Raw genomic sequence first — 24,933 nt, 5'->3', positions numbered from 1 at the left:
CCCAGCCCCGGCCCGTCCCCCAGGGAACCTGCTGCTGTCGCCTCGGGAGGAACACGGGAGCCAGGAGCGTCCGCAGACCCAGTGCCCTGGCAGGAGCGGCCTATTTATGGGCGCTTTCTGACAGGCCAGCACATCCTGGCTTGCTGAGGCAGCGCCCTGTCCACCCCATTCTGTCCAGGCCGTTGCACTCCAATAGTGTGTCCAGAGAGGCCCCCGATGACTTCCTGGGGGCAGTGGACCTCATGGGCTCTGCAGGGAGCTCGGCAGGGCTGGGCCGGGGGCGTCAGGGTGCAAAGCCCTCCGGGGCTCCCCTCCCCACCACCAGCGCTAACCCCCGTCCTGGGTGTCTCGGTGCCATCGTCTTTCTCTTGGGGTGTCGGGCACCTCTGGGAAACCTGGATTCTGAGAGCAAGAGACTCCAGGCCCCTCCACGCTCCTTGTGCCACAGGCTCTGGATTTTATGTCCGATCGCCCCTAAAAACACACCCTCCGAATTTCATATAATCCATGCTTTTCCTAGAACACTGCTACAGTTCCCCGACTGATTGTCTACGTCACCTGCAGACAGCAGCTGCCACTTCGTGAAGACCCTCGATGTGCAAATCACAGCACCAGTCTCCCAAGTGTATGTTCAGTCCCCATGGAGACACGGTTTTTCTTTAGGATGTAATTATTTATTTGAAAGGCAAGGCGAGAGAGAGAGAGAGCGCGATCTTCCATCCACTCAGTCCCCAGATGGTCTCAATGGCCAGGGCTGGGCCAGGCTGAAGCCAGGAGCCAGGACTCCATCCAGGTCTCCCCGACGGGTGCAGGGGCCCAAGCCCTTGGGCCGTCTTCTGCTGCTTTCCCAGGCGCATTAGCAGGGAGCTGGGTCGGAAGTGGAGCAGCCGGGACTTTCTTAATCCGCTGCACCACCACGCCAGCCTCCCTCCCCCACGGCGAGCCATCTTTAGAATTATGATCCCTATTTTATAGATGGAGACACTGAGTTCAGAGAGGGGAGGTCATGTGCCCAGAGACACACAGCAGGCTGTTCTCCTCCACAGAAATACAGGTGATCATCAACATCACCTTACTCTGCTCCCCCCAGGCTCCCCAAAAAACTCCATAGACCTGGGCATTTTTCATGTGCCTGGCAAAGTACAATGTGCCTATAGCAGAGTTATTACTGTATTATTGTAGATGGTCACTGGATGGATAGAGTGATGGAGGAATAGGGGGGGTCTGAGGCTCAACAAGGTTTTCTTTGGCGGCTGTCATAGGTCGAGTATCCCTAAAAATGCCAAAGTCCAAACTGCTCCAGAACCTGGGACTTTCTGAGCCCTGTTGTCACCCCCCCACACACAGACAGCTCCACACCTGTCCTCACGTGACGGGTCACAGGCAAAACACAGGTGCACTAAAAACACCTCACAGCATAGCGTTCAGGCTGTGTGAAACAATGACCTTGGTGTGTGGACTTGGGTCCCATTCCCCAAGAGATCTCATTATATAAAAGTCAATATTCCTGAATCTGGGGGAAAAAAAAAAGTAAAATCCAAAACACTTCCGGTCCCAGTGTTTTGTGTAAGGGCTGGGTCTGCATTAGCTTTGGGGGCTAAAAACCCGAGTTGGCATAAAACCCAGTGAGCCCACCTGCCCTAGAGGGACACGGTGGTCGGCCATGGTGGGTGATGACATCTGGGGTCAGGCAGACCGGGGTGACCTTGGGTATCTTAGAGCCACAGTCTCCCCAGTCCTAGACAGAGAATCTTCTCTCTCCTAGAACCACTGGGAGACCAGGTAAGCAAAGCACTGGACCTACTGACAGTTGCTTTGTTCTTTTACCTTCCAAAGACCCTGCCCACTCCTTCCCCCCCCGCCCTCCTTGGGATGCAGTTGTCTCAGGCTGGTGATGTATGGAGGCAGGCAGGGGTGGGGACCCCGGGGCATCCTCCTGTCGGATCCTTTAGGACCTACTATGTGCTCAGCACTTTCATGTACCACGTCGCCTTAACCCAGCACTCCCAGCACTGGCACTACTGCCTTTGGGGTGGATCGGTCTTTGTACTGGGGAGGTGCCGACTTGTGCACCTGCAGGAGGTAGAGCATCGTCCCTAGCTGCTACTCACTAGATGCACGAGGTACCTCCTCCCCTCCTGGTGACCACCTCTCGTGTCTCCTGTCACGATCAGCTGTCCTCTGGGGTCACAACAGCTGCCACTAAGGCCACTAGCACCACCCCGGCTTCATGCCTAAGGTCCCAGAGCCAGCAGGTGGCAGCACAGAGATGCAGTCTGAATGGACATCCTGCCTGGTTCCCACGGCCCCCTGACAGGGTGGCCTCCCCTCTGCCAGGACCCCAGCCACCCCCTCCCGCCACGCAGCCCACAGCTCAGCACAGCTGAGAGCGAGCGACAGCCAGCCAGCGGCAGGGCGCGCACACTCGGGAGACTCCATTCACTCACACCCGGACACGCTGCCTTCTCCAATGCAACTCGCGTCAAAGCTTTATTTGCTGTTTCCGTAGTCTGAATGCAACATCTGAGTACATGCAAAGGTCACCTCGATTCCTCGCAGCCGGCCAGTTCCCCAGCTGCTCCTCTGTGCATAGGAAAGCTGTTTGCAGTTACAAAATAGAAAAGCACTTAAGACATCCAATACCCTGTGAGGTCCATGGAGCCCCCACGTATTTTTGTTTAACATTAAAAATAGAGGTTTTTTTTCCCCCGTGACTTCTCAGTCGTACACTTAGGGGTTCTTTCTGGGACTGGACAAAGTGCCTCTGGTTCAGAGTTCCGACAGCTTGTGGATTCCTAAGGCAAGGATGCTGGATTTTCCCACACAAGAACTCGTGTGTTTTTTCTGTCATGACTCAAGTCAAGGGACTGAGCAAAAAAGTTAGGAAAATATATACCGTATTTATATAGAGGCATTTATATAATTTCCACCTCCCCTTGTCTGGAGGATGCCAACCATGCGAGAAGTGCGGGACTTCCAGGGGAGTGGTGTGGAGTAGGAAACAGCAGAGTAGAAAATATCCTCTCTTACACAATATATTACTTCCGTGAGCCCCTCTGTGCGGGATCTGTAAGGCCGTGTGGCATGAGATCATTAAAAAGCTCAGGTTCTCCTGTAGGCAACAGTGTCACGTTCTGCTGGCGTGGACACCCCGGGGACTGTCGAGGGACCGCTGGTGCCCGAGCCGTGGAAGCGACGCAACAGCGCAGGTGCTGACGTCCAGGGCCCTGTGACCGAGACCTCGGGCGACACCCTGGCTTTCTGCCCCACTCTCTTTCAACAGGAGCCAATCCAGACGGCAGAAAATTCTAGAAGGGGGTGGGTGCCGAGGGAGACGCAGAGTGGTGAAGATTCAACCCACGTGTGCTTGCGGCCTTCTTTGTGGCTCCAGCTTCCAACACGTTGGCCTGCCTGGAATCCCAGCTTCGCACACGTGCTACAGAGGCCGAGCCCAAGGGAGAGCCTCTTTGACACCCGGAGCGGGTCCTGCCTGCTCCCGGTGGCTCCCTCCTACCCCCACAGGATGGCTGCTTTCACGTTCTCACACGTGGCGGGGGGAAAGGCACATTCCAGGCTACCCCACAGCTCTCCATCACCATAGGGACTGCCCCCAGCTTAAGCGTCCAGACTGGGTGGGGGTGGGGGGATGCATTGTCAGCTCTGTAATTACCCAGTACCCAAGGTCACCTGGGGGCATCACGGTGAAAATTTGCCAAGTGCAAGAAGACCGCACTAGGATTTTCCCAAATCCGCGGCTCAGTCTCTAAGGCTGCAGAACCCTGGCTTCTGCCCGTCTCTGTCCTCACTCCTTTGCAATACCCTGACACTGGCTCACTCCTGGGGATGCACCGAGGAAAACTCGTTTGCCTGAACCCACGTGCCTTGGTCTGTCCTCCTGAATCCTGAAGCTGGGGCTGCCAGGCCAGCTTCATGGGCAGCTGCCCTGCCCCACACGCTCACAGGCCAAAGGCCTCTGTTTCATTCAGCAAAGGAGCATGAAGAAGGGAATTCCCTGGAGAGGAGAGAGAGAGACAGATTTAGCAAAAGACCAGCTGTCAAAATGCTGGTGTGCGAGGAGTGGGGGAGGGAAGGGGGAAGAGAGAGAGAGAGAGAGAGAGAGAGAGAGAGAGAGAGCGAGCGATCGTGCATACATAAGAGTTTGCATAAGATTCTCATTTGTGGAGATGAAAGCTCCGGGGTGGGGGTAGGACAACTGACGTGACGTGATGGGGCCCAGATGATTAAGGCATATTAAGTCAGTTTAAAAGGAGACATTTTCCCAAGGGGGACTCCAGGCAAATCTAAGAATGCTTAGCCCCAAAGAGCTCACCCAGTGTAGAATGAGGAGAAAGGAGGAACCTATCTGACCAGCTATCGGCAAAGGCCCCAGAGCGTCAGGGGCTGCTAATGTCACTACACTGAGCACAAGCAGGAAGCACCCGTGTGCAGACAGCCACTCCTGACCCCCGGGATCGTCTGCTCTGTGTGGCTGGAGGGGACGAGGGTGCGAAACATAAAAGGAGGTGAGGACTAATGACCTTCGGGACTTTCCCCAGTCAGGTTCAAGGGGTGGACCTGACGCATCCTGATTTGCTGGAATGAAATCCGTCTTTCCCATCAAGGTGTGAGGGGCTCAGCAGAACACCTGCAGGTTAATTTCTTCAGGCAGGTTTCTTTTTCTATCAGGCGTACTTGGGCTGAAGCATGGCTCCCCGAGGCTGCCAAGTCTGCACAGCGGGTATTAAGGTGCTCCAAAGTGGGCTTCACCCATGGCCCAGATGGAATGAAGGGGCCTTTTCCACTAGAATGATGGAAAGGCAGAAGCCACAAAAAGAAGTCAGGGTTCCAATAGTGGGGTGCGTGTTCAGTGAGGGGGGGAGCCCATTGACTCGAAAAGACACTACCTCGAAAAGGTGACAAATGTGACCTGATCTTAAAAAGCAAGTTAGCAACAGAAGCGGTACCTGAGAACTGACTGGCTACAGGGAAAGGAAGAGAACACAGAGTTTTCCCCAAAGCAGGACCACACGTCCCCCTCCAGATGCTGGGCAGTCCAGACGCAGGCCCCATCCTGGGACAGCGGCCAGCTAGCAGCCATCAGTAGCCAAAGCTCAGCCAACAGGACTCAGGTCCCGAGGCTGCTGTCCCTGGTGCTGAACACTGGCTCCCCTGTGGATGTACAAGTGTGGGAGAACCTGGAAGGACCCAGGATTGCTCTCCACCCCTCAGCTCAAGACAGGAGGCAGCAAAGGGAGATGCGCGCAGGGTTGGGGAGAAAGATGAGATCAGGTAGACAAAGGAGGAGGAGGGAGACAGGTCTGACACCATTTGCAAATAACCAATCTACCAAGAAAGACTTCCACCTCTAGGGAAGTCAGCGAGGGGGACACTTGGGCCCCCTGCTCTCCCAGCCAGGTCTGTGTTGGACGTGGATCTACTGGGAAACTCAGCCCAGGGCCCCTCAGCAAACACAGGCTGCCCTACGACCTGTTGGGGCCTCTCACCCCGGGTGTCTCCTGACAAGGTTGGCACGGGCTCTATGGCAACTGCAGCCACAGCAGAGGCCAAGTACAGCCAGGCTGTCTGCTGCTGCAGGGGGATCCAGGAGAGGGGACTGGTGCTGAGGATTTCCAGAGAGAAGGGCAGAGCGGAGGGTGTCAGGAGCCCTCAGAGATCTTGGAGGGTCCCGGGAAGGATGTTGACAACAGTAGGAAAAACAAAAAAACAAGGGAAGGCAAGGCTTGCACTTTGTCATTCATCACCAGCATCCAGCATTCCGGGTCCTGTGTCCCAGGACGGGGTGGGGAGGGGGGTTCCCTCCAGCAAGATGACCACTTGGACCGAGAAAAGCACTTGGCCACACAGAGCTGGGGCAGGGGCGAGGCGTGACTAAACAGGAAGTATCCCTCACTCATGCACTCGTCTGAGGCTGACCTGCAATGGCTTAGGCCAGGCAGTGCAGGCTGCGTTCAAGACGAGACCAGAGCGGAAGATTCGAGGGCAGGTCTGACGTCTGAGGGCTGTGGGCACTTCCAGTCGGACTGTAGTTTACGGACCCTCGAGGCCTAAAGGAGCCAGAGGTCAGACGAAAAGAAAGCGGGGAAACAGACACAAAGCTGGGCTGGGAGCTGAGAGAGCCTGAAGGGTCTGGGTACTTGGAACTACGCATGCACCTGCCCTCCTGCCTTTCGATATGAACACATACACAGCCCAAGGTCGAAGGGGATGGCCTGAATCATTGCTGGATTACCTTCGAAAGCACACCCAGGTGACAGACTCAAGTTCAGCTACACACGCACGTGGCCCCCACCAGAAGGAGAAATACGGGGCGGGGGGGGGGGGGTCTGCCGATCCCTTGAGGGGAAGAACGGACAGGTCAAACAGAGCAATCAGAAACGGCACCCTGTGGGGAGCGCCTCCACCAGCCCCAGCAGGAAGCGAGCGGCGAACTGTTCCTGGGAGACAGCCGTGCCGAACATCGCCGGGCCCTGGGCTCAGGCAAACAGGAGCGGTCACGATTCGGGTGGGTTGTTTTCCTCCCCCCCAGAACTGGAGGGGATGGAGCAGCCTCCTGCGGTGTCCCTGGAGCAGGGGAAGAGGTCTCCAGTGAGTCAAGATGCAAACGTTCTCATCAGGGGCGAGGCCACCGGCGCCCGTGTCTGGCCGGCGGGGCTTCGTTGCCAGCTGGAGGTGCCGTGTGGGGCGAGGAGCAGGTGCTTGTGGAGGGCGGGCCTTCCTGTCCAGATCCACGGAGAACCTGCTGAGGGCGGGGGGCTCCACCCGTCGGGGAGGGCCCAGGCACGTAAGCGTGGTGCAGGAAGGGCGGCAGCTCGGCCTGGTTGGTGAGTTTTGACACTTAAGGCTTCTGTTAGTCGGATGTGACATGGTCTCGGCCTGCAGAGCAAGGGACAGTGCCTGTGTCAGCGGTGGGCACGGGTGGCCTCACTCTCCCCACCCCAGGCCCTCCAGCCTGTGCTGATCTCCCCCAGGACAGCCATGCCCACGTGCCACGGGCCAGGGTAAGGACGTCTCAGGGGAGAGGTGGGCTGCAGGGAGTTTGATGCAACGCATCAACTGAGGGTCAGGTCAGGGTCCCTGGCTCTGCTCCATGGAGCCCACCAACCTTGAATGGAAAATATTTAGAATGAAGAACTCTGTCTGTAGCAGAGCTGTAGGGTTTTTTGGTCATTGTCCCCTAGACAATACGGTATAACACTTATCCACACTGCATTTGCGCTGTATTAGATATTGTAAGTCATGTCGGGATGACTTAGAGTGTAAAAGAGGATTGTGGAGGTTACGTGCAAATGCTACCGTCTTTTACACAAGGCACTTGGGCATCCTGGAGTCTGGTTACCTGTGTGGAAGAAGGGGGCCCTGGAACCAATCCCTTGCTGATACTAATGGATGACTACGTTTCCAAATCATTCTTTTTTTGAGAGACAGAGAGAGAGGGAATCTGCACCCACTGGTTCACTCTCCAAATGCCCACAGCAACCAGGTTGGGCCATGTCAAAGCCAGGAGCCGGGAACTCCATCCGGGTCTCCCAGGTGAGTGGCAGGGACCCACTTGAGCCATCACTGGATCCACGTAAGCAGGAAGCTGGCGTCAGAAGCCGGAGCCGAGTACTGGCCAGGTACTCGGACATGGGATATGGGCATCTTAACCACCAGGCCAAACTCTCACCTCCGACTCAGTTTTTGATTACACAGGATGTACGTGAACATGTAACGGCCGAAACATTTCAGGTCAGGCTAAACTTCCATGTCTGTTTTTTATTTAGTGGAATTTTTTTTTATATTTGTTTTAAAAGTATATATTTTATTTATCTGAAAGGTAGAGAGAGAGAGTATCTTCCATCTGCTAGTTCACTCCCCCAATGCCTACAACAACCAGGAGTGGGCCAAGATGAAGCCAGGAGCCTGGAACTCCATCCAGGGCCCCACGTGGGTGCAGGGACCCAGGTACTTGAGCCATCACCGCTGCCTCCAAGGACGCACACCAGCAGGAAGCTGGGCCGGAAGCAGAGCCAGGACTCAAAATCAAGGTCCGACGTGGGATGCACGTGGCCCAAGTGGCATCTTTTTTTTTTTTTAACAGGCAGAGTGGACAGTGAGCGAGAGACAGAGAGAAAGGTCTTCCTTTGCCGTTGGTTCACCCTCCAATGGCCGCCGCGGCCAGCGCGCTGCGGCCAGCGCACCGCGCTGATCCGATGGCAGGAGCCAGGAGCCAGGTGCTTTTCCTGGTCTCCCATGGGGTGCAGGGCCCAAGCACCTGGGCCATCCTCCACTGCACTCCCTGGCCACAGCAGAGAGCTGGCCTGGAAGAGGGGCAACCGGGACAGAATCCAGCGCCCCGACCGGGACTAGAACCCGGTGTGCCGGCGCCGCTAGGCGGAGGATTAGCCTAGTGAGCCGCGGCGCCGGCCCCCAAGTGGCATCTTAGCCGCTGTGCCATGCGCTCGCCCCACTCTGTCATTTTAGAAAAGAGGACTGAGTTGCAGCAGCAAAGGCAGGCCCAGGGCGTGAGACCAGGGCCCAGGCTGTCTGCCCCTCTGCCCAGTGTCCGTTCCGCCCACCGCAGATGGCCCAGCTGTCTGCCAGTGAAAACGAATCGTCACCAGCCCCTTGGGAGGAACGCAGCATGCCCCGCCCCCGCCCCCTCCCTTTCCAGAGCCTTCTCCTCCTCCAGGCACAGCTCCCGAGTCTCCAGCCCGGGCCTGGGCCCCCCAGTGTCCCCAGCGGAGCCCCTCATACCTGGTCAAGCTTGATTGTCATACAGGCTTTGCCTCTTCTTGGATTTCAGCTCCCTTAGCCACTGCGGGGAGGGCTCCTCCGAGCTGAAAGCACAGAGCAGGGAGGGGAGAGTCAGCTGGGAGCAGTGCCGGGGGTCCCTGCGGTGGGGCTGTGAGCCCCCGGCCCTGCACCCACCATGCCAGGGCTGGGCTGAGCCGGGCACTCACAGGCGGCCAAGATGCCTGCTCCCGTAGTTGACAGGAAAGATGTGGAAGTCAACCACGGCGTTCCACGGTGGGGAAGGCTGAGTAAACTGTCCACCACCACTCAGCTGGCCCGGGAGCCCCTCTGAACGCCTTCCTGCCTAGTTTGCTGATGAGCCCTTCGACTGCCTCCATCGGAGGAGCGGACGATGGGCCTGAGAGGGGGCCGCCTTTAACTTTGCCGGTTGTGGGACAGCTGCGGCTCTAAACCGGAAACAGGCACTGCTGACACCTAATCGGAAGCCCACTGCGTTCCAATAAAGCTTTATTTACAAAGCCACACAGTGCACTACAGCCCAGGTGGCACAGATAATCCCTAGGCCCCTATGCTGACAGCACCTGTAAGAAGCAGGGGCAGGCGTCTGGGTGGTGGTTAAGACACTATTGGGACGCCCGAATCTCACATCAGAGCGCCTGGGTTCATGTCCTGGCTCCGCCTCCAAGTCCAGCTTCCTGCGCACGTGCACCCTGGGAGGCCGCAGGTGGTGGTTTGAGTACTTAGGTCCCTACCACTCACACAGAAAGCCCAGGCTGGGTTCTCCAGTCCTGGCGTCAGCCCAGTCCAGTTCCGGCCACTGAAGGCATTGGGAGAATGGAATGTGGGACAGGGGCCCTCCCTGTCTGTGTCTCACCGATGTAAGACACAAAACAGAAAGAAGCCCCCTCCCCTCAGTGAGCATCTCCTCCCGTTCACCCACACAAGGCCGTCGGGCAGGTGCATGGCTTGCTTCCGCCTCACCAATGCCCAGGGGCTGGGATGAGGGCACCCGTGTCGCAGACAGGGAGACAGGCTCAGCGTGACCCAGTGACTTTCCCCAGCTCACACAGCTCTGGGGCCACCTCACCACCTCACTGTGCAGCCCCTGCTCCTACCCCCGACGCCAGCTGCTGAGACTCTGCGGGGAGGGGGCAGGAGCCATGTGTGTGCACCCCCAGCCAAGCCAGCAGCAGCTGTCCCCACCGAGGGCGGCTGCCCGTGCTGCACTGCCCTCACTCTGCCTGGCTGCACCCTGCCGGGGTCTCCTGAGTCTCCTTAAGACAAAACGGGGGCGAGGGGAGAAGGAGGAGGAGGAGGGAGAGTGCCTCAGTTTCCCCACCAGGGCAGGGAGGGCCAGACAGGAGCAGTAATGTTCCCGCGGAGACTGATTTCCTGTATAGGAGCCGGCAAGTGGGGCAGAGGAGAAGCCACCGGCCCCATCCCAGGTCTCCAGCCCCGCCTCTTAGAGACTGGGGGGTCACAAGGCTGCTCATTAGGGTTTTTAAAGGCTGGAAGTCTCTGCCTGCCCCTCAGCATGGGAGCCCCCTGGAAGAAGATCCTGAGCTTGGAAAGGGAGGAGCCCCACCCCCGAGGCTGCTCACCTGTCGTCCTTCTCCACGCTGGAGGGCAGCACCCGGCTGCCCAGCACCCCCGGCTGGAAGGGGGTCTTGGGGGTCTTGGGCTGGGGGGCCCAGCTGGGGGTCTCGCCGGGACCATCAGACACCTCGGGCCTCTTGTGCAGCTGAGCCTAGGGAGAGAGGAGAGAGGAGAGTCGAGTGTGTAAGGGCCTCTAGTAGGGGAAGGGTCACATCCGGTGACCCCATCGGGCTGTAGCCAACTCGGGTGGAGAAAAACCAGAGGCCGTGCTGGCGACCCAAGCCCCTGACGTGCCCAAGGTCAGCCGTCTCCTGTGACGGCCGGAAAGCCACTCTGTGTGGCGTTCCCAGGGCCTGCTGCCTGTCTACCTCCCTGACAGCCCTCGGCAGAGGGCTCAGCTCCGTCCTGCAGCTGAGCCGCGGCCCCATCCCTGTGGCCAAACGGAAACCTCTGAGGGCCCCAGGTTCCCACTGGAAAGCAGCAGAGAGGCTGGCTGTGAACCCGCCTCGGAGGGCGTTGCTGGGAGCACAATGAGTTCAGATGTGTGTAGAGCGCCCGGGGAGCCGAGGGGCCAGCGGTGGTGGGTGGCATTCGTGTCCCATCACCATCTTCCTCACCAGGCTGACGGCTCCCGCGTGCTCACCAGGCTCCAGGGGATGGTGCCCTGTGTAAGGAACGTGGCACCTGTCTGCTCACTCCGCGTGCACAAGACCCTCCAGGGAGGTGGGGACTGGCTCACCCATCCTACAGAGGCAGCCTGGAGCTCAAGGGCTGAGCGTTTGGCCCAGAGTCACACAGTTTTCCAGAACTGGGATTCACGGGTCAGTGCTTAGTCTAGCAGTTAGCACACTGGCTCAGATGCCTGCGTCTCATAGCACAGAGCGCCAGGGTTCAGTTGCCGGCTCGGGCCCGACTCCAGCTTCCTGCTGGTGCAGACCCTCGGAGGCCGCGGGTGATGGCTCAATGGGTTCAGTTTCCATGACCCACACGGGAGACCTGGAGCTCTCCGCTTCGGCCAGGTCCAGCCCTGACGACCGCAGGCATTTGCAAAGAAAAGAACTGGGATTCAGCCCTTGTCTGCCGGGCTCCCAGCTCCCACACTGCTTCCAGAACAAGGCCCGCTGCCTCCTTGGGTCAGAGGGGAGCCCGGAGCGCTACCAGCGGCAGAGCGACCACAGCAGGAGTCCGAGTTACAGGCAAAGGAGAGCCGGGGCCTCGCTTTCACGGGGTGCCTTGCATTCAAGCTGTGCGCAGTCCCTCAAGGATCCCCCAGGGGGCGCCTCCATCACCACAGCCTGCCCTCTGCCTCCCCCGCAGGCTGCCTCCTAAGATCATTTAGTCCTGACGCTTTACAAAAAGCCAAAGCCAGAAAGCCGCTGGCCTCCGAGAGCAGCTGGAAAACGCGTGCACGAGGGGCCTGAGGCTGTTCAGAGCCAGGTGTGCACCGGCTCCTTATTTACCCAGGTTTTGGTCTTGCTGGGGGTGAGACAAAAGGCCCAACCCCATCAGAGGTTTCTGTGGCCTGCGAGGATATCTAGGGCTGACACCACACAAACGATCTTCATTTCTGCTGCCTTCATTTCTCCTTCAATAAAATGAGACAAGAATGACCTCGGGGGCCGGCGCTGTGGCATAGCGGGTAAAGCCTCCACCTGCAGCACTGGCATCCCATATGGATGCCGGTTCAAGTCCCAGCTGCTCCAATTCCCATCCAGCTCTCTGCTATGGCCTGGGAAAGCAGTGGAAGATGGCCCAAGTGCTTGGGCCCCTGAACCCACGTGGGAGACCTGGAAGAAGCTCCTGCCTCCTGCCTCCTGCCTCCTGCCTCCTGCCTCCTGCCTCCTGCCTCCTGCCTTTGGAATGGCACAGCTCTGGCCATTGTAGCCATTTGGAGAGTGAACCAGCGATGAAGACCCCCCTCCACTTCTCTCTCTCTGACTCTGCCACTCTATGACTCTGCCTCTCTGTAATTCTGCATTTCAAATAAATAAATCTTTTTTTTAAATGACCTTGGGTAGTTTGCTGGGGACACACAGCGTGTTTGCAGGTACCTGACGCCTGGCGCAGAGCAGGGGCGCACACGGCCCCTCCTTTGTCTGCATTCGGTCCCTTCCCATCCCAGCACTACAGGAGAAGCCCCTAGGAGCCAGGAATGGGGAGCGGGAAGGTGGCTCAGCCCTTCCCCCAAGATCCCGTAATCTGGTCAAGACTCTGATGTGACTCAGTAGAGTCTGCCACGACTCAGTGCTGGCTTCTCATGTCAACTGACACTGAAACCACCACTTCCTGTACCTACCATCACTTCCTGCATCCACTTTCACTTCCTGCATACCCCTACTTCCTGCGCCCACCACTTCCTGCACCCACCTCCACTTCCTGTACCTACCATCACTTCCTATATCTGCCTCTACTTCCTGTACCTACCATCACTTCCTATATCTGCCTCTACTTCCTGTACCTACCATCACTTCCTATATCTGCCTCTACTTCCTGTACCTACCATCACTTCCTACACAGCCCTACTTCCTGTGCCCACCTCCACTTCCTACACTCAGTTCCACTTTCTGTTTCCATGTTGTCTCCTATGCCTACCATTTCTTCTTGTGCCTAACTTCACTTCCTGTACCTAACTTACCCACCTCCACTTCCCGTATCTGCCTCCACTTCCTGTGCCCACCACTTCCTGCACCCACCTCCACTTCCTGTGCCTGCCTCCACCTCCTGTGCATACCATCACTTCCTGTGTCTAACTTCACTTCCCGGGCCTACCTCCACTTCCTGTGCCCACCTCCACTTCCCACACCTACCTTCTTGGCAGCCCGATTCCTCAAGGGTCTCAGGAGGCCACAGTGGTTCCCTCCTGCTTCCCTGACTCCCAGCACTGGGTGCCTACAATGGATGATTAGCCCCATTTCACAGCCGGGTCCACTGAGGCCCAGCTATGAGACCACACAGGGCAGCAGCGGAAGGGGAGGGGTCCCTCTGCAGCCGCAGCCGGGGAGCAGCCCAGGTACAGGCGGGAGCTGCGGTACCTTCAGCACTGCTGGATCCACCCCTGGGAACACAGGCATCCTCTGAGGGCGGCTGACAGGCGTCCTCTCGGCCCTGGGTGGCTTCTCCTCCTCCTCGTCGGACTCTTCCCTCCGGGGCGATTTCTCTTCTGTTGCAAAGAAAAGGGCCCTGGAGTCACTGGCCGCTGCCACTCAGGGCGGTCCTGTGTGCCAGCTGCTTTGCACACGGCACCTCCTGTGCACCCCACCACAGTCCAGCACATCACGGGCCCATCTTACAGACGGGGACGTGCAGGTGTCTGCCGTCACAACCGCTCTTCCTCACAGCTCAGACTCCTGCCAGAAGATGTTGAGAAGAGGCAGGGTGGTTTACTCCTAGGGGAGGGCTCAGACAGAGCCACTCAAGCCGGGGAAACAGCAAACAGACAAAGCGCAGGGCCCACGTTCGCAGACAGCACAGGGTTCTTCACGAGCATCACCGGAGGGCTGCCCAAGGGGGAGACTGGACAATGGAACAGCTGAGTCCAGCCTTCCAGGAGTGGAGGCAGAGGCACTGCCGTGTCCCTGAGGTGTGGACGCTCGCATGGACGGGGCATAGGGCTGGTCCCGGAGGTGTGGACGCTCACATGGACGGGAGAGGGGCTGGTCCCTGAGGTGTGGACGCTCACATGGACGGGAGAGGGGCTGGTCCCCGAGGTGTGGACGCTCACATGGACGGGAGAGGGGCTGGTCCCGGAGGTGTGGACGCTCACATGGACGGGAGAGGGGCTGGTCCCTGAGGTGTGGACGCTCACATGGACGGGAGAGGGGCTGGTCCCTGAGGTGTGGACGCTCACATGGACGGGAGAGGGGCTGGTCCCTGAGGTGTGGACGCTCACATGGACGGGAGAGGGGCTCGTCCCCGAGGTGTGGACGCTCACATGGATGGGAGAGGGGCTGGTCCCGGAGGTGTGGACGCTCACATGGACGGGAGAGGGGCTGGTCCCGGAGGTGTGGACGCTCACATGGATGGGAGAGGGGCTGGTCCCTGAGGTGTGGACACTCACATGGACAGGAGAGGGGCTGGTCCCGGAGGTGTGGACACTCGCATGGATGGGAGAAGGGCTCGTCCCCGAGGTGTGGACGCTCACATGGATGGGAGAGGGGCTGGTCCCGGAGGTGAGGACGCTCACATGGACGGGGCATAGGGCTGGTCCCGGAGGTGTGGACACTCACATGGACGGGGCATAGGGCTGGTCCCGGAGGTGAGGACGCTCACATGGACGGGGCATAGGGCTGGTCCCGGAGGTGTGGACACTCACATGGACGGGGCATAGGGCTGGTCTCCGAGGTGTGGACGCTCACATGGACGGGAGAGGGGCTGGTCCCCGAGGTGTGGACGCTCACATGGACGGGAGAGGGGCTGGTCCCTGAGGTGTGGACGCTCACATGAACGGGGCATAGGGCTGGTCCTCAGGAGTCCCCAGGCTCAGCAGGGAGCTGGCTTTTGCTCAGAAAGTGCAACTCCCAGCATGCCCTGGGCTCTGGCTGACTCATCAAGGCTGATGGGAACCCTTGGAGCTGCTGCCATGTCCCGTGGGGGCTGTGTGCCTTTGTCCCTGAATCGTCCGCACGCGCTCCAAGGAGCTCGGCGGAGCTTGGTTCAGAAAACCGAGAAAGTGTGCAGGGAAAGCGTCACTCAGGGCACTTGGCATCTCCTTGAGAAAGAGAAACGCCAGGGTCAGCGCCGTGGCACAGCCAGTAAAGCCACCACCTGCAGTGCCGGCATCCCATACGGGCACCGGTTTAAGTCCTGGCCGCTCCACTTCCTATCCAGCTCTGGGAAAGCAGTAGAAGATGGTCCAAGTCCTTGGGCCCCTGCACCCATGTAGAAAGACCTGGAAGAAGCTCCTGGCTCCTGGCTTCAGATCAGCACAGCTCCGGCCATTGCAGCCAACTGGGGAGTGAGCCAGCGGATGAAAAGACCTCTCTCTCTCTCTCTCTCTCTCTCTCTGTGTGTGTGTGTGTGTGTGTGTAACTCTGACTTTCAAATAAATAAATAAATCTTAAAAAAAAAAAAAAAAAAGGAGAGAAAGGCCACAGGGCGGGGGAGCAATAACCCTCCATGCATTTGTTTAAGGTACTTGGTCAGAGGCAAAGCCCCTTACCCAGCTCAGAGCCAGGCCTGACATCAACTGGGGGCCATGTCAAAGCCCACGTGTGAACAAAGGCACCTGTGGCAGCCGTGGATGCAGAGGCTGGGGCGGGCAGCCACTGGTTTCTGTTACAGGAAGAGATTTTACTTCTTCTTACCCACGTTTTGTGGTCCCCCATCTACGGATGAGGTCCAGCTCCTTCGAAAAGCACGAAGGGCCTTCACACTCTGCCCCTGCTCATCTTTCCTGCCTCAGTGACACTGAAGTCCTGGAGAAGCCACTGCCACTCACACGCAATGTTCTTCCTACATCTCTGCCCCTTCGGTTCTGATATTTCCACCTGGAATGCCCTGCTCTAGCTGATCTGTATCTGTTCTCTGAGATCCAGCTCAGGTGCTAAAGTGGAACGCAGCCAAAGCAGCACTTTGAGGAAAATTAATAGCTTTAAATAATCAAGAAAAAAAAAAGACTGATAATAAATGGACTGATCTTTCAACTCAACAATCTAGAAAAATGACAGCAAAAGAACCTGAACAAAGTATAGGAATGAATTTAATAAAAATAAAAGCAGGAACAGTGAAACCCTATTAAGTTCCATTTTTGTCTCTCACAATTCATGAGTGTCAATTAATATCTTACCCCAGAAATGTTCTTTTACTAATTTCTGATAAGCTCTGCAAAACAAGAAATCAGCTTCCTATGTGACCGTACTCTCGTGTTCAGCCTCTAACGTAAACTCTCCCTGCTGTTCAGTGAGGAGGCGCGGCCATACCTGTGGAGTCCTTGAACATCCACATGTTGTCAGTCTCTTCTTCCAAAGGGCAGCCACTCTCCGACTGGCTGAACCGGCTGCGCCGCAGGGCGTGGGAGACGGGAGCCCGGTGGCGGCGTCTCTTGCTGAGCTGCACCCGGGTCTTGAGAGCACTTGAGTCAAGAACGGAGGTTTGCTTTGGGGGCAGAGCAAGGGAGCCGTCAGCTGGGGGCATCACAATAGGTGGGAGTGGGTCGCTCTGTGGAGGGCGGTGCCTGGGCCAGCCTTCCCACAATTCAACAGTCAGCTAAACGCTATCTGAGCCTGACCTCCCCCAGGAAACACACTGCACAGGCTGCCACGAACCCAAGGAGCTGAGTGTCCCAGCACAGTGGCTGGGCACACAGTAGGCACACAGTGGGAATGCCGCTCGTCCCCTAGTGACACACAAGCACGCGTGTGAGACAGACCAAGGCTGGGGACACAGCAGGAGCTCAACAAACGTGTATTTGCTTGTTGACCAAATAACGGAATATATCATCTACCCAAATGCTTTCAAGTTTTTGCAGAGAGTTCACAGGCAAGGAGGCGCTCGGTGCGTACCCTCCCCCACCCACCATCACCATCAGCCTGTGCAGCAGGAGGCAGGAGGCAGGGGCTGGAGCAACCTGATGAACATCAGGTCCCCAAGGCTCACAGCCTGTGCAGAGGCAGACAGAGGGTCACTGGGGTTCTCCACAATGGCCACCATTCCCAGGGAAGGAGCTGGGGCATGGGCAGCACCTGGCCTGGTGCTGTCCTGTAAGATGGGAGTGAAGCACTCACGGGGCTGCGTCTCAACCCTACCCCATTCAGATCCCGGCTGTGTGTCCTTGAGCGATGAACGTACCTCTCTGAGTCTGGCTGTCCCTACTGATAAAACAGGGACAAGCTGTGTGCGTCCCCTCCCCAGGGGGCAGTGAGAGAATCCTTGCTACCCTCGCTTCAGGCGGTGCCCGACCTGCTCACAGCCGAGAGCCGCTCCCACGGCACGCCGGTCTCTCCCTGGCACACCCCTGTTCTCCTGTGAAGTTCCCTGCTTCCTCCTAGGTCTACCCTGGAGAAACCCGCCACTCGAGGCCTCCCAGATCAGCGCTGATGGCTGTTTTCAGTGCCCTGCCCCCTGGAGGGGGCAAGTAATAGACACCCTGCTGGGGGCTGCAGAGAGCTGAGGTTTGCCCAGCAGCTGTGTTCTCCTAGGGGCTGCACCCCGCCTCCCCCCCGATGCCCACGCCTGGGGTGCAAGGGCTTTCCCTCCTGGAAGACCACTCCAGAAACGCTGCCTACAGCAACACGCCCAGCAACTGGACCCTGAGCCAGCCCCGGGCTCCTCCCACTCAGAATTACAAGCCTCGAGGCAGGACCTCCCAGGGCAAGACGCCAAGCTTCCTGCCTGGCCAGCCAGTTCTAACTTGCATGCACTGATTGTATTGGAGCCTGTGGGGCCGATAAGTGGACAAGGAAACAGGCTCAGAGAGGGGAAGACATCTGCCCCAAGACTCCCAGCTCACGCACAAGCAAGTCTCATCTTCGCCCCGAGCACAGGAGTCCCTCACGTACAAGCGCCCCCAGCAGACGCTGGGGCCTCCCTTCGCTGCTTCCCAGGTCTCAGAACTCACATCGATGAAGGAGAAGTCGTCGGCTCTCCTGGCAGGGCAGGTCTCTGGGCCAGGCGGCCCCTCGCTCCCGTCAGTGGAGTCCAGCTCGGCGCTGGAGCGGTCCACGCTGGTGCTGCGCTGCTCCCTGGACGAGTCGTGCGGCTCCGCAGCCGAGGCGGTCTCCGTGTGGGAGGACAGGGAGGACAGGCGGCTGCTGGGGGGCTGCTTCCACGCTGTGGTGCTGCTGTCCGGGGACGGGGACTCGGGGGCCACGCTGCAAGGGAGGGAACGAGCAGAGAACTTCCAGTACAGGAGGTGGCAGCAAACACAGCCTCAGGCGTGCTCCCTGTGCCAGCCAGCAAGCGACGGACCAAGCATCCCAGTCCGACAGCCTCTCTGGAAGTCGCACACAACGTGCCAGCCAGGTGAGGGAACACCTGGACAGGTGCAGAGTGGGTGGGGTCAGTGCTGTGCCACTGCAGACCCCCTACCCCCGGGCTGTCCAATACAGGGGGCTCCTGGACCCTTGTGCTTGGACCCTGCTCCGCTGCCGTCCCAGGCACATTAGCAGGGAGCTGGATGGGAAGTGGAGCAGCCGGGACTGGAACCGGCGACCTTATGGGATGCCGGCACTGTAGGCAGTGGCTTTACCCACTGTGCAACAACATGGGGCTGCCACTGCACCCTCATCACGTGCCAATAGCTGAAGTGTTCTGTGACTATCGCATACACTCTGGACACTTTGAAGGAAAAACAGAATGCAAGATGTCTCTTTAATAACTTTTCATGCTAACTATATGGCTAACTGATCATATTCTGGACCTGCTGGTTTCAAAAAAATACACCATTAAAATTAATTCCATCTGTTTCTTTTCCCTGTTTTGATATGGCAGATCTGGGCCATTTTATTATTTTTTATTTATTTGAGAGAAAGAGAGCTCCCACCTGCCACTTTACTCCCCGACTGCCCATGCCAATGGCGGCTGGGCCAGGACAAAGCCAGGAGCCAGGAGCTCCCCACAGTCCTCCGTGTGGGTAGCGGGGACCCAACCCCTTAAAGCAGCACCCGCTCTGCCTCCCCAGAGTGCACAGCGGATCCGGAGCAGGGCCGGGACTCAGAGCCAGCATTCTGCCGTGGGCCGCGCTGTCCCGCGTGGCGTCTGAACCCCGCGTTCAATGTCCTCCCATGAGGGCAACACTTCCTTTTGTTGCAGACTTTCAGGCAGAGTTTCCAACACCCACATCCCCTTGTGTGGATGTAGTCTGGGCCAACGAGGACCTGGGCAGAACTGGAGTGAGCGACGTGGGGTGGGGGATGGGGAAGAAACAGCTCCTGAGCGGGTCAGGACAGGCTACACACTCCGCAGGGTCCGGGGACGCCCAGACCAAAGAACTCCTCGCCCCACAAAATCAAGACATTCAGAAGAGGCTGCGTCTGGCCCAACCGTTGGACACCTGCATCAGTTCCTGGGGTCCATTCCCAGCTCCGGCTCCTGCCTCCAGCTTCCCGCCGCTGGGGACCCTGGGAGGCAGCAACGATGACCCGAGTTGTCAGGTCCATGATACAGAGACCCAGACTGGGTTCCCAGTTCCTGGCTCCTGGCTTTGGCCTTGGTCTGGCCCTGCTGCTGTGGGCATTTGAGGAGCGAACTGGGGAATGGGAGTTCTCTGTGTATCTCTCAAAAGAAGAAGAGAAATGAAGATGTTCAAGATGGCGCCAGCCGAGCAGGAGCGCCAAGTGCAGTCCTGCGCACCTCCTGGGCTCCCTGCCCTGAGGGTAGCAGAAGCGACCTGATTATGTGGATTCAGGAACCCGGAACCTGGCACGCCGGGGACAGACACAAGCGCCCCTTACCCTTAATCCCTGGAAAGCTTCCAAGGGAAGTTGGGTCTCCCATGCATGGCAGGTGGAAAAAGACCCAAGCCCATTTCATTTGAATTTTTAAAATTAAGATGATTCCAGCTGACACGGGGTTATAAGCATTTAAAAACAACTGTCTTAAGCGCTCTTCCCTAAGAGCCACAGCTGTTTTACTCGGCCGCATCATCCTGTCCTGGACTCTGATATCCCACAAGGTGCCTGGGCTGCAGTCTTAGGATCAAGGGACCCTGGGTAGCAAACAGCCTGACCAGGGATTCCCCCCCCCCCAGCAGCAGGCAGCCACGGCCCACATTGGCACCCACTAGCGACCCCAATCCCGCTCAGCCCAGAGAGAGCTCCAGCCACGCAAGGAGCCTGGTTGCCCGTGCTCATCCTGTCTCAGCCCGGTTACTCACAACCTACACTTGAGCCACCCACCATCCGAGCCCCCGGTGCACGCCGGGATGACACAGACAGGTGCACTCACAGTGCCAGAGCCTTGTCAGGAAGGGGCTAGGCCTGGGAAAGGTGAGGACGGAGGGGAAGGACCCAGTGAGGACAGGGCACGTGAGCACGCTGCGGCCCGGCCTTCTCGGGATTCTGCACCTGCTATGGGAGGCGCCCAGGCCCGGCCGGGATGTGCACAACCACTGAGAGAGACGCAGCTCCTACACTGAGGGGGCGGGAGCTGCAATCCTAACGCGGAAGAAACATTTCCAAGTTGACCAAAACGACAGATGGGCACTGGCCAAAAGTAGCTTGCGCCATCGGCCCTCAGTGGGTCCCGCGGGTGGCCGTGGGCTTTATAGACAGCCCGGGCGGCATCGGAAAGCAGCGTCCAGCCCAGGGTGAGACAGTTCCCAGCAGGGAGAACGTGGAAGCAGCGAGGACGGAAGGCGGTGGACAAGATGCGCGGGATTTGTCCATTTTCCCGCCGCGTTCTCGCCTCTACTTCGGGTAACAGAAGCTCCGCCCCATAGGAATCCAGCCCAAGATGGCGGCCCACGCGGCTCCTCCCCCAGTTCCGGTCACTGGGCCGGACCTCGACATGTGATCCAACCGGGCCAATCACAGCAGCCCTTGCCTGAGCTGTTCCACAGTGATTGGTCCAAGCGTGGTCATGTGACCCAAGCCTGGCCAATCCCGGATGGTCCTACCGAGCTGGTGAGGGTGGGGGTTTTTTCTTATCCTTTTGCTTTCCTGGTATCCAAGCCCTAGTGGGTAGACTTAGTGCCACCCATGGCCCCAAGACTGAGGCTGCTAAGCAGAGAGGAGGAGAAATGAGAGGGTGGGGAAGAGACAGGAGAACACCCCGGGACAGCCCAGTCTCCTCCCTTGCAGCTCCCCGAGGGAATAAACCTCCCATTTCCCGCCTCCCATCAACCTCAGTTTCTAGTCTTGTGGCCTAATGCATCCCTATACAGGATGCGGGGACCGTATCCCTTCCGTGGGCTGTTTGACACCAAGGGGGCTGGGTCATCCTTGGAACGCAGTCTGCGGCCCGCTGTGCCTGCGCCCGGCAGGAGGAAGCTGGGGCACTTCATAATTTTCTTTATCTCAGAGACTAAGGAGGCTGGCGAGAGAGCAAGCCAGAGACAGCTCCAACCCGCTGGTTCACTCCCCCAAACCCTGCAATGGCCAGGGCTGGGCCAAGGCCAGAGCCAGGAGCCGGGAACCCCACCTGGTGGCAGGGACCCAGCTCATTGAGCCGTCACCAGTGACTCCAAGGGGCACGTTAGCACAATCAGCAGAGCCAGGATTCGAACCCAGGCACTCCGACATGGGCCATGGGCGTCCACACTGGCGGCTACACCACCATGCCAGACGCCCCACTAGCACGGGTGTGCCGCATGGGAGCCACGTTGCATTCCTGTTGGACAACATGGATGCAGAACAAATGACTGTGGGTGAGCAGAGGTTGGGGGAGTTTCCTGCACCGTCCCATCTGCTCATTCATTCACTCACTCACCCCTTCAGTACAGGGTTTACGGAGCACTCACTACCTGCCAGGCACTGCTAACCAGCCGTATAAGGAATATGTTGTGATCCACAGTCCCCCGGGGTAGGGTTACATCAGGAAATTAAATATGAGCCTGGTTAAAGACAAAGCACAGAAATGCAGAATCATTCGCCCAACGGGGCAGAGCTGGGGCGGAGTCCAGGCCCTCTCCTATGCCTGAACTCTTCCCATGAAAACTCCCTCAGAGAAGTGGAACCACGCAAGATAGAGCATTCATAAGCAAACCAGGCCCGGAACTGCCCTGCCCAACACGTGCAGGAAAGAGGCATGCACATGGTTCGCAGGTGAAAGGCCGGCGAAAGGCCGGCGCCGCGGCTCACCAGGCTAATCCTCCGCCTGCGGCAACGGCACCCCGGGTTCTAGTCCCGGTCGGGGCGCCGGATTCTGTCCCGGTTGCCCATCTTCCAGGCCAGCTCTCTGCTGTGGCCCGGGAGGGCAGCGGAGGATGGCCCAAGTGCTTGGGCCCTGCACCCGCATGGGAGACCAGGAGAAGCACCTGGCTCCTGGCTTTGGCCGTAGCGGCCATTTGGGGAGTGAACCAACGGAAGGAAGACCTTTCTGTCTAACTCTGCCTGTCCAAAAAAAAAAGAGCAGGCCAAGCCTGTGGGGCGTGGGAAGCCCATCCCTTGAGAAGGGGGGGGGCTCACCCGACAGGTGAGCCTGACCTGAGAGACCTCCAGCTGCGCTCTTGAGCTCAGCTTCCCCCCAGGTGCACTGGCACTCCACCACGCTTCTGTAATTTTATTACCTGGAATACTGGAGGCCACTGGGGTTGTAGGGTGGGATTTAAGTTAATCCACAAAGGACAAGGGAAGTACCAGGGCGGAGGCAGCAGAGGGCGCCATTGTCCAAGGTATCACTGCGTGGTGATTTCCCCCGAGAAGGCAGGCGGCAGTGCCTCTGGCAGACAGCAGAGGGCGCCCGCCCCAACAGGTCTGGATGTGCGTCCTGGGTGTAGGGTGGCCCGTCTCCTATGAGACCCCGGGAGCCCCTCCCTGCCCCGGCCTCCATCCCCTCCAGGTTTCCAGCCTAGTGCTCTTGCTGAACCCAAGAACGCTCACTAAAACCCCTGTATTTCACGGGTTAGTGTGGAAAAGATTCTTGGTATCCTAAGAAACTTTTGTTTCCCTTTTTATCTTATCCTTTTTCAGTTCCCTCAGCTTCAACCCAACTCTCAGCCACAGCTCCGGGACGTAACCCGGGTGCAACCGCTCCTGATAGCAGGGGACACACACTGTGCCCTGGACCGGTCCTTGCCTCTGAGCCTGGGGCTCCTCTCCTGGGCACAGGAGACTGAGTTGCAGAGAGACCTGGCCTGGAGCCATCAGCAGAGGAAGGCAGGAGCTGCAGACACAGTGGATCCAGCCCAGGGGGTCACGAAGCCACCCCCTGCCCCATCCCCCCCGAAAGGGAGAAGAGAATCTACACTGGGGGACGATACAAAAGCTCCCACTATGTGCCAGGAACCAGTGGCCACATGGGTTACCTTAGCAACCACCCCAGCAGAGTGGGAGCCTCAGTTCTCTCCGGCGAGATGCTGTGAGAGGATCCAGGCATTAGTCGCTTCACCAGCCCCGCCCCTGCCTGGAGCTGCCCAGAGCCCCCTCCTCACCAGGCTGACCCCTGAGGGCCCCGAGCCAGCCTCGCTGGAGGCAGTCACGCAGTGTGTGTGATACAAAGGCTCTTCAGAAATCCACAGGAAGTGCATTTCATTTTAAAGATGGGGCTGGCTAGGGCCGGCGCTGTGGCTTAGCGGGTAAAGCCGCTGCCTGCGGCGCCAGCATCCCATGTGGACGCCAGTTCAAGGAGTCCCAGCTGCTCCACTTCCCATCCACCTCTCTGCTGTGGCCTGGGAAAGATGGCCCAAGTCCTTGGGCCCTTGTACCCGCATGGGAGACCTGGAAGAAGCTCCTGGCTCCTGGCTTTGGATCAGCACAGCTCTGGCCATTGCAGCCAACTGGGGAGTGAGCCAGTGGATGGAAGACCTTTCTCTCTCTCTGTCTCTCTCTGCCTCTCCTTCTCTCTCTAACTCTGACTTTCAAATAAATAAATAAATCTTTACAAGAAAAAGGCGATGCCTGTGTGTGGGGAGCAGAGGTGGTTTTCATTCTGATTGGTCTATGGTAGTAAAACATGTACACGTGACACTTGGTTCACCATGAGTGATGTCTAGGTCATCTACCATGCTCTGCAGCCCTCACCACTACAGTGTTCTAGAACATTCTCAGCATCCCCAAAGCAAAACCAGGACCCATTCAGTAGTCACTCCCCAGCCCCTCATCTGCGTCCTGCCTACGGATTCGCTCACCTTGGACAGTACACACATCCTTGTCATTATAAACTTTTGAGGACTTTGTAAATTTCCAGTAAAATAGAAATCAGGAGACGAGTAGGTTGCATCAAGCCGCCTCTCTCACCCCCCACTCCTCCCAGGAGCCAGGCCCCCGGCACACACGGCCTACCTGTCCCGGCCTTGGCGCTGGTCTGTCCACGTCCCATACTGGCTGTCGGCCTCGTTGACGAGGGTGTCGGTGTCCTTGGCCTCGGCTGTCCTCCTGGAGAAGCATTGCTTCAGCTGGCCCTGCAGGGGGCGCACACAAGAGGGGAAGCCCATCAGGAGACGCCCAGAGCCCTGGGCCACGGGCACAGCCGCAGCTCACTCCCTGCCACCCTCCCAGGTGGGCCCAGCCAGCACGCGTCCAGGGAGCTGCTGTCCTGGGCTGTCCCAGACATCACAGGGAGTGGTCACTGCATTTGGCACGCAGGGCCCTGCTGGGCATTCACTGCCCCTCGTCCAAGCTCCTGGCACCCCCACACATCCCAGGGCAGCCTGACCAAATGTCTCCCACATCAACGTCCCTATGACCCATGCGCCACCACCACACATCTCCTGTCAGCGTCATCCAGGGCGACGCTCACAGGGCACTGAGCTGTTGACATGGGATCACCTCACCGGCCTGCTGCAGTCCTGGGCTAATCCCAGGAAGTGGAGCAACCCATTTGACAGATGAGAAAGCAGAGGCTTAGAGAAGAGCAAAATGACATGCCCCATGATAGGATTCAAACCCAGGCAGGGGCCTTGGACCCCACGTCCCAGCTGGGAACCCCTGCGCTCCCCCACGGCTTTGGTGCTGGGCCCCTCAGTGCCTGGTCCGTTCTGGGTCC

General features: G+C 58.3%; 1 protein-coding gene across 5 annotated transcripts in view; it reads right to left on the bottom strand.

Annotated features, from left to right (window-relative positions):
• Nucleotides 1–2,466: 2,466 nt before the first annotated feature.
• Nucleotides 2,467–24,933, bottom strand: part of KIAA1671 (KIAA1671 ortholog) — a 188,030-nt gene continuing 165,563 nt past the window's right edge. For all 5 annotated transcript variants that reach the window (XM_070066040.2, XM_070066041.2, XM_089322917.1 and 2 more), the window contains 7 exons: nucleotides 24,231–24,349; nucleotides 17,909–18,161; nucleotides 16,272–16,446; nucleotides 13,386–13,513; nucleotides 10,359–10,504; nucleotides 8,758–8,840; nucleotides 2,467–6,894 (listed from right to left, as the gene is read on the bottom strand). In XM_070066040.2, the coding sequence (XP_069922141.2) occupies nucleotides 8,762–8,840; nucleotides 10,359–10,504; nucleotides 13,386–13,513; nucleotides 16,272–16,446; nucleotides 17,909–18,161; nucleotides 24,231–24,349 (900 nt within the window). In that variant the 3' untranslated portion in view covers nucleotides 2,467–6,894; nucleotides 8,758–8,761. The remainder of the gene's footprint in view (nucleotides 6,895–8,757; nucleotides 8,841–10,358; nucleotides 10,505–13,385; nucleotides 13,514–16,271; nucleotides 16,447–17,908; nucleotides 18,162–24,230; nucleotides 24,350–24,933) is intronic.

The sequence above is a fragment of the Oryctolagus cuniculus genome, chromosome 21 (genome assembly GCF_051225735.1).
Source record: "Oryctolagus cuniculus isolate XC-2025 breed Fujian yellow rabbit chromosome 21, ASM5122573v1, whole genome shotgun sequence".
NCBI lineage: Eukaryota > Metazoa > Chordata > Mammalia > Lagomorpha > Leporidae > Oryctolagus > Oryctolagus cuniculus.
This window is presented reverse-complemented; position numbering and strand designations above follow the sequence as displayed.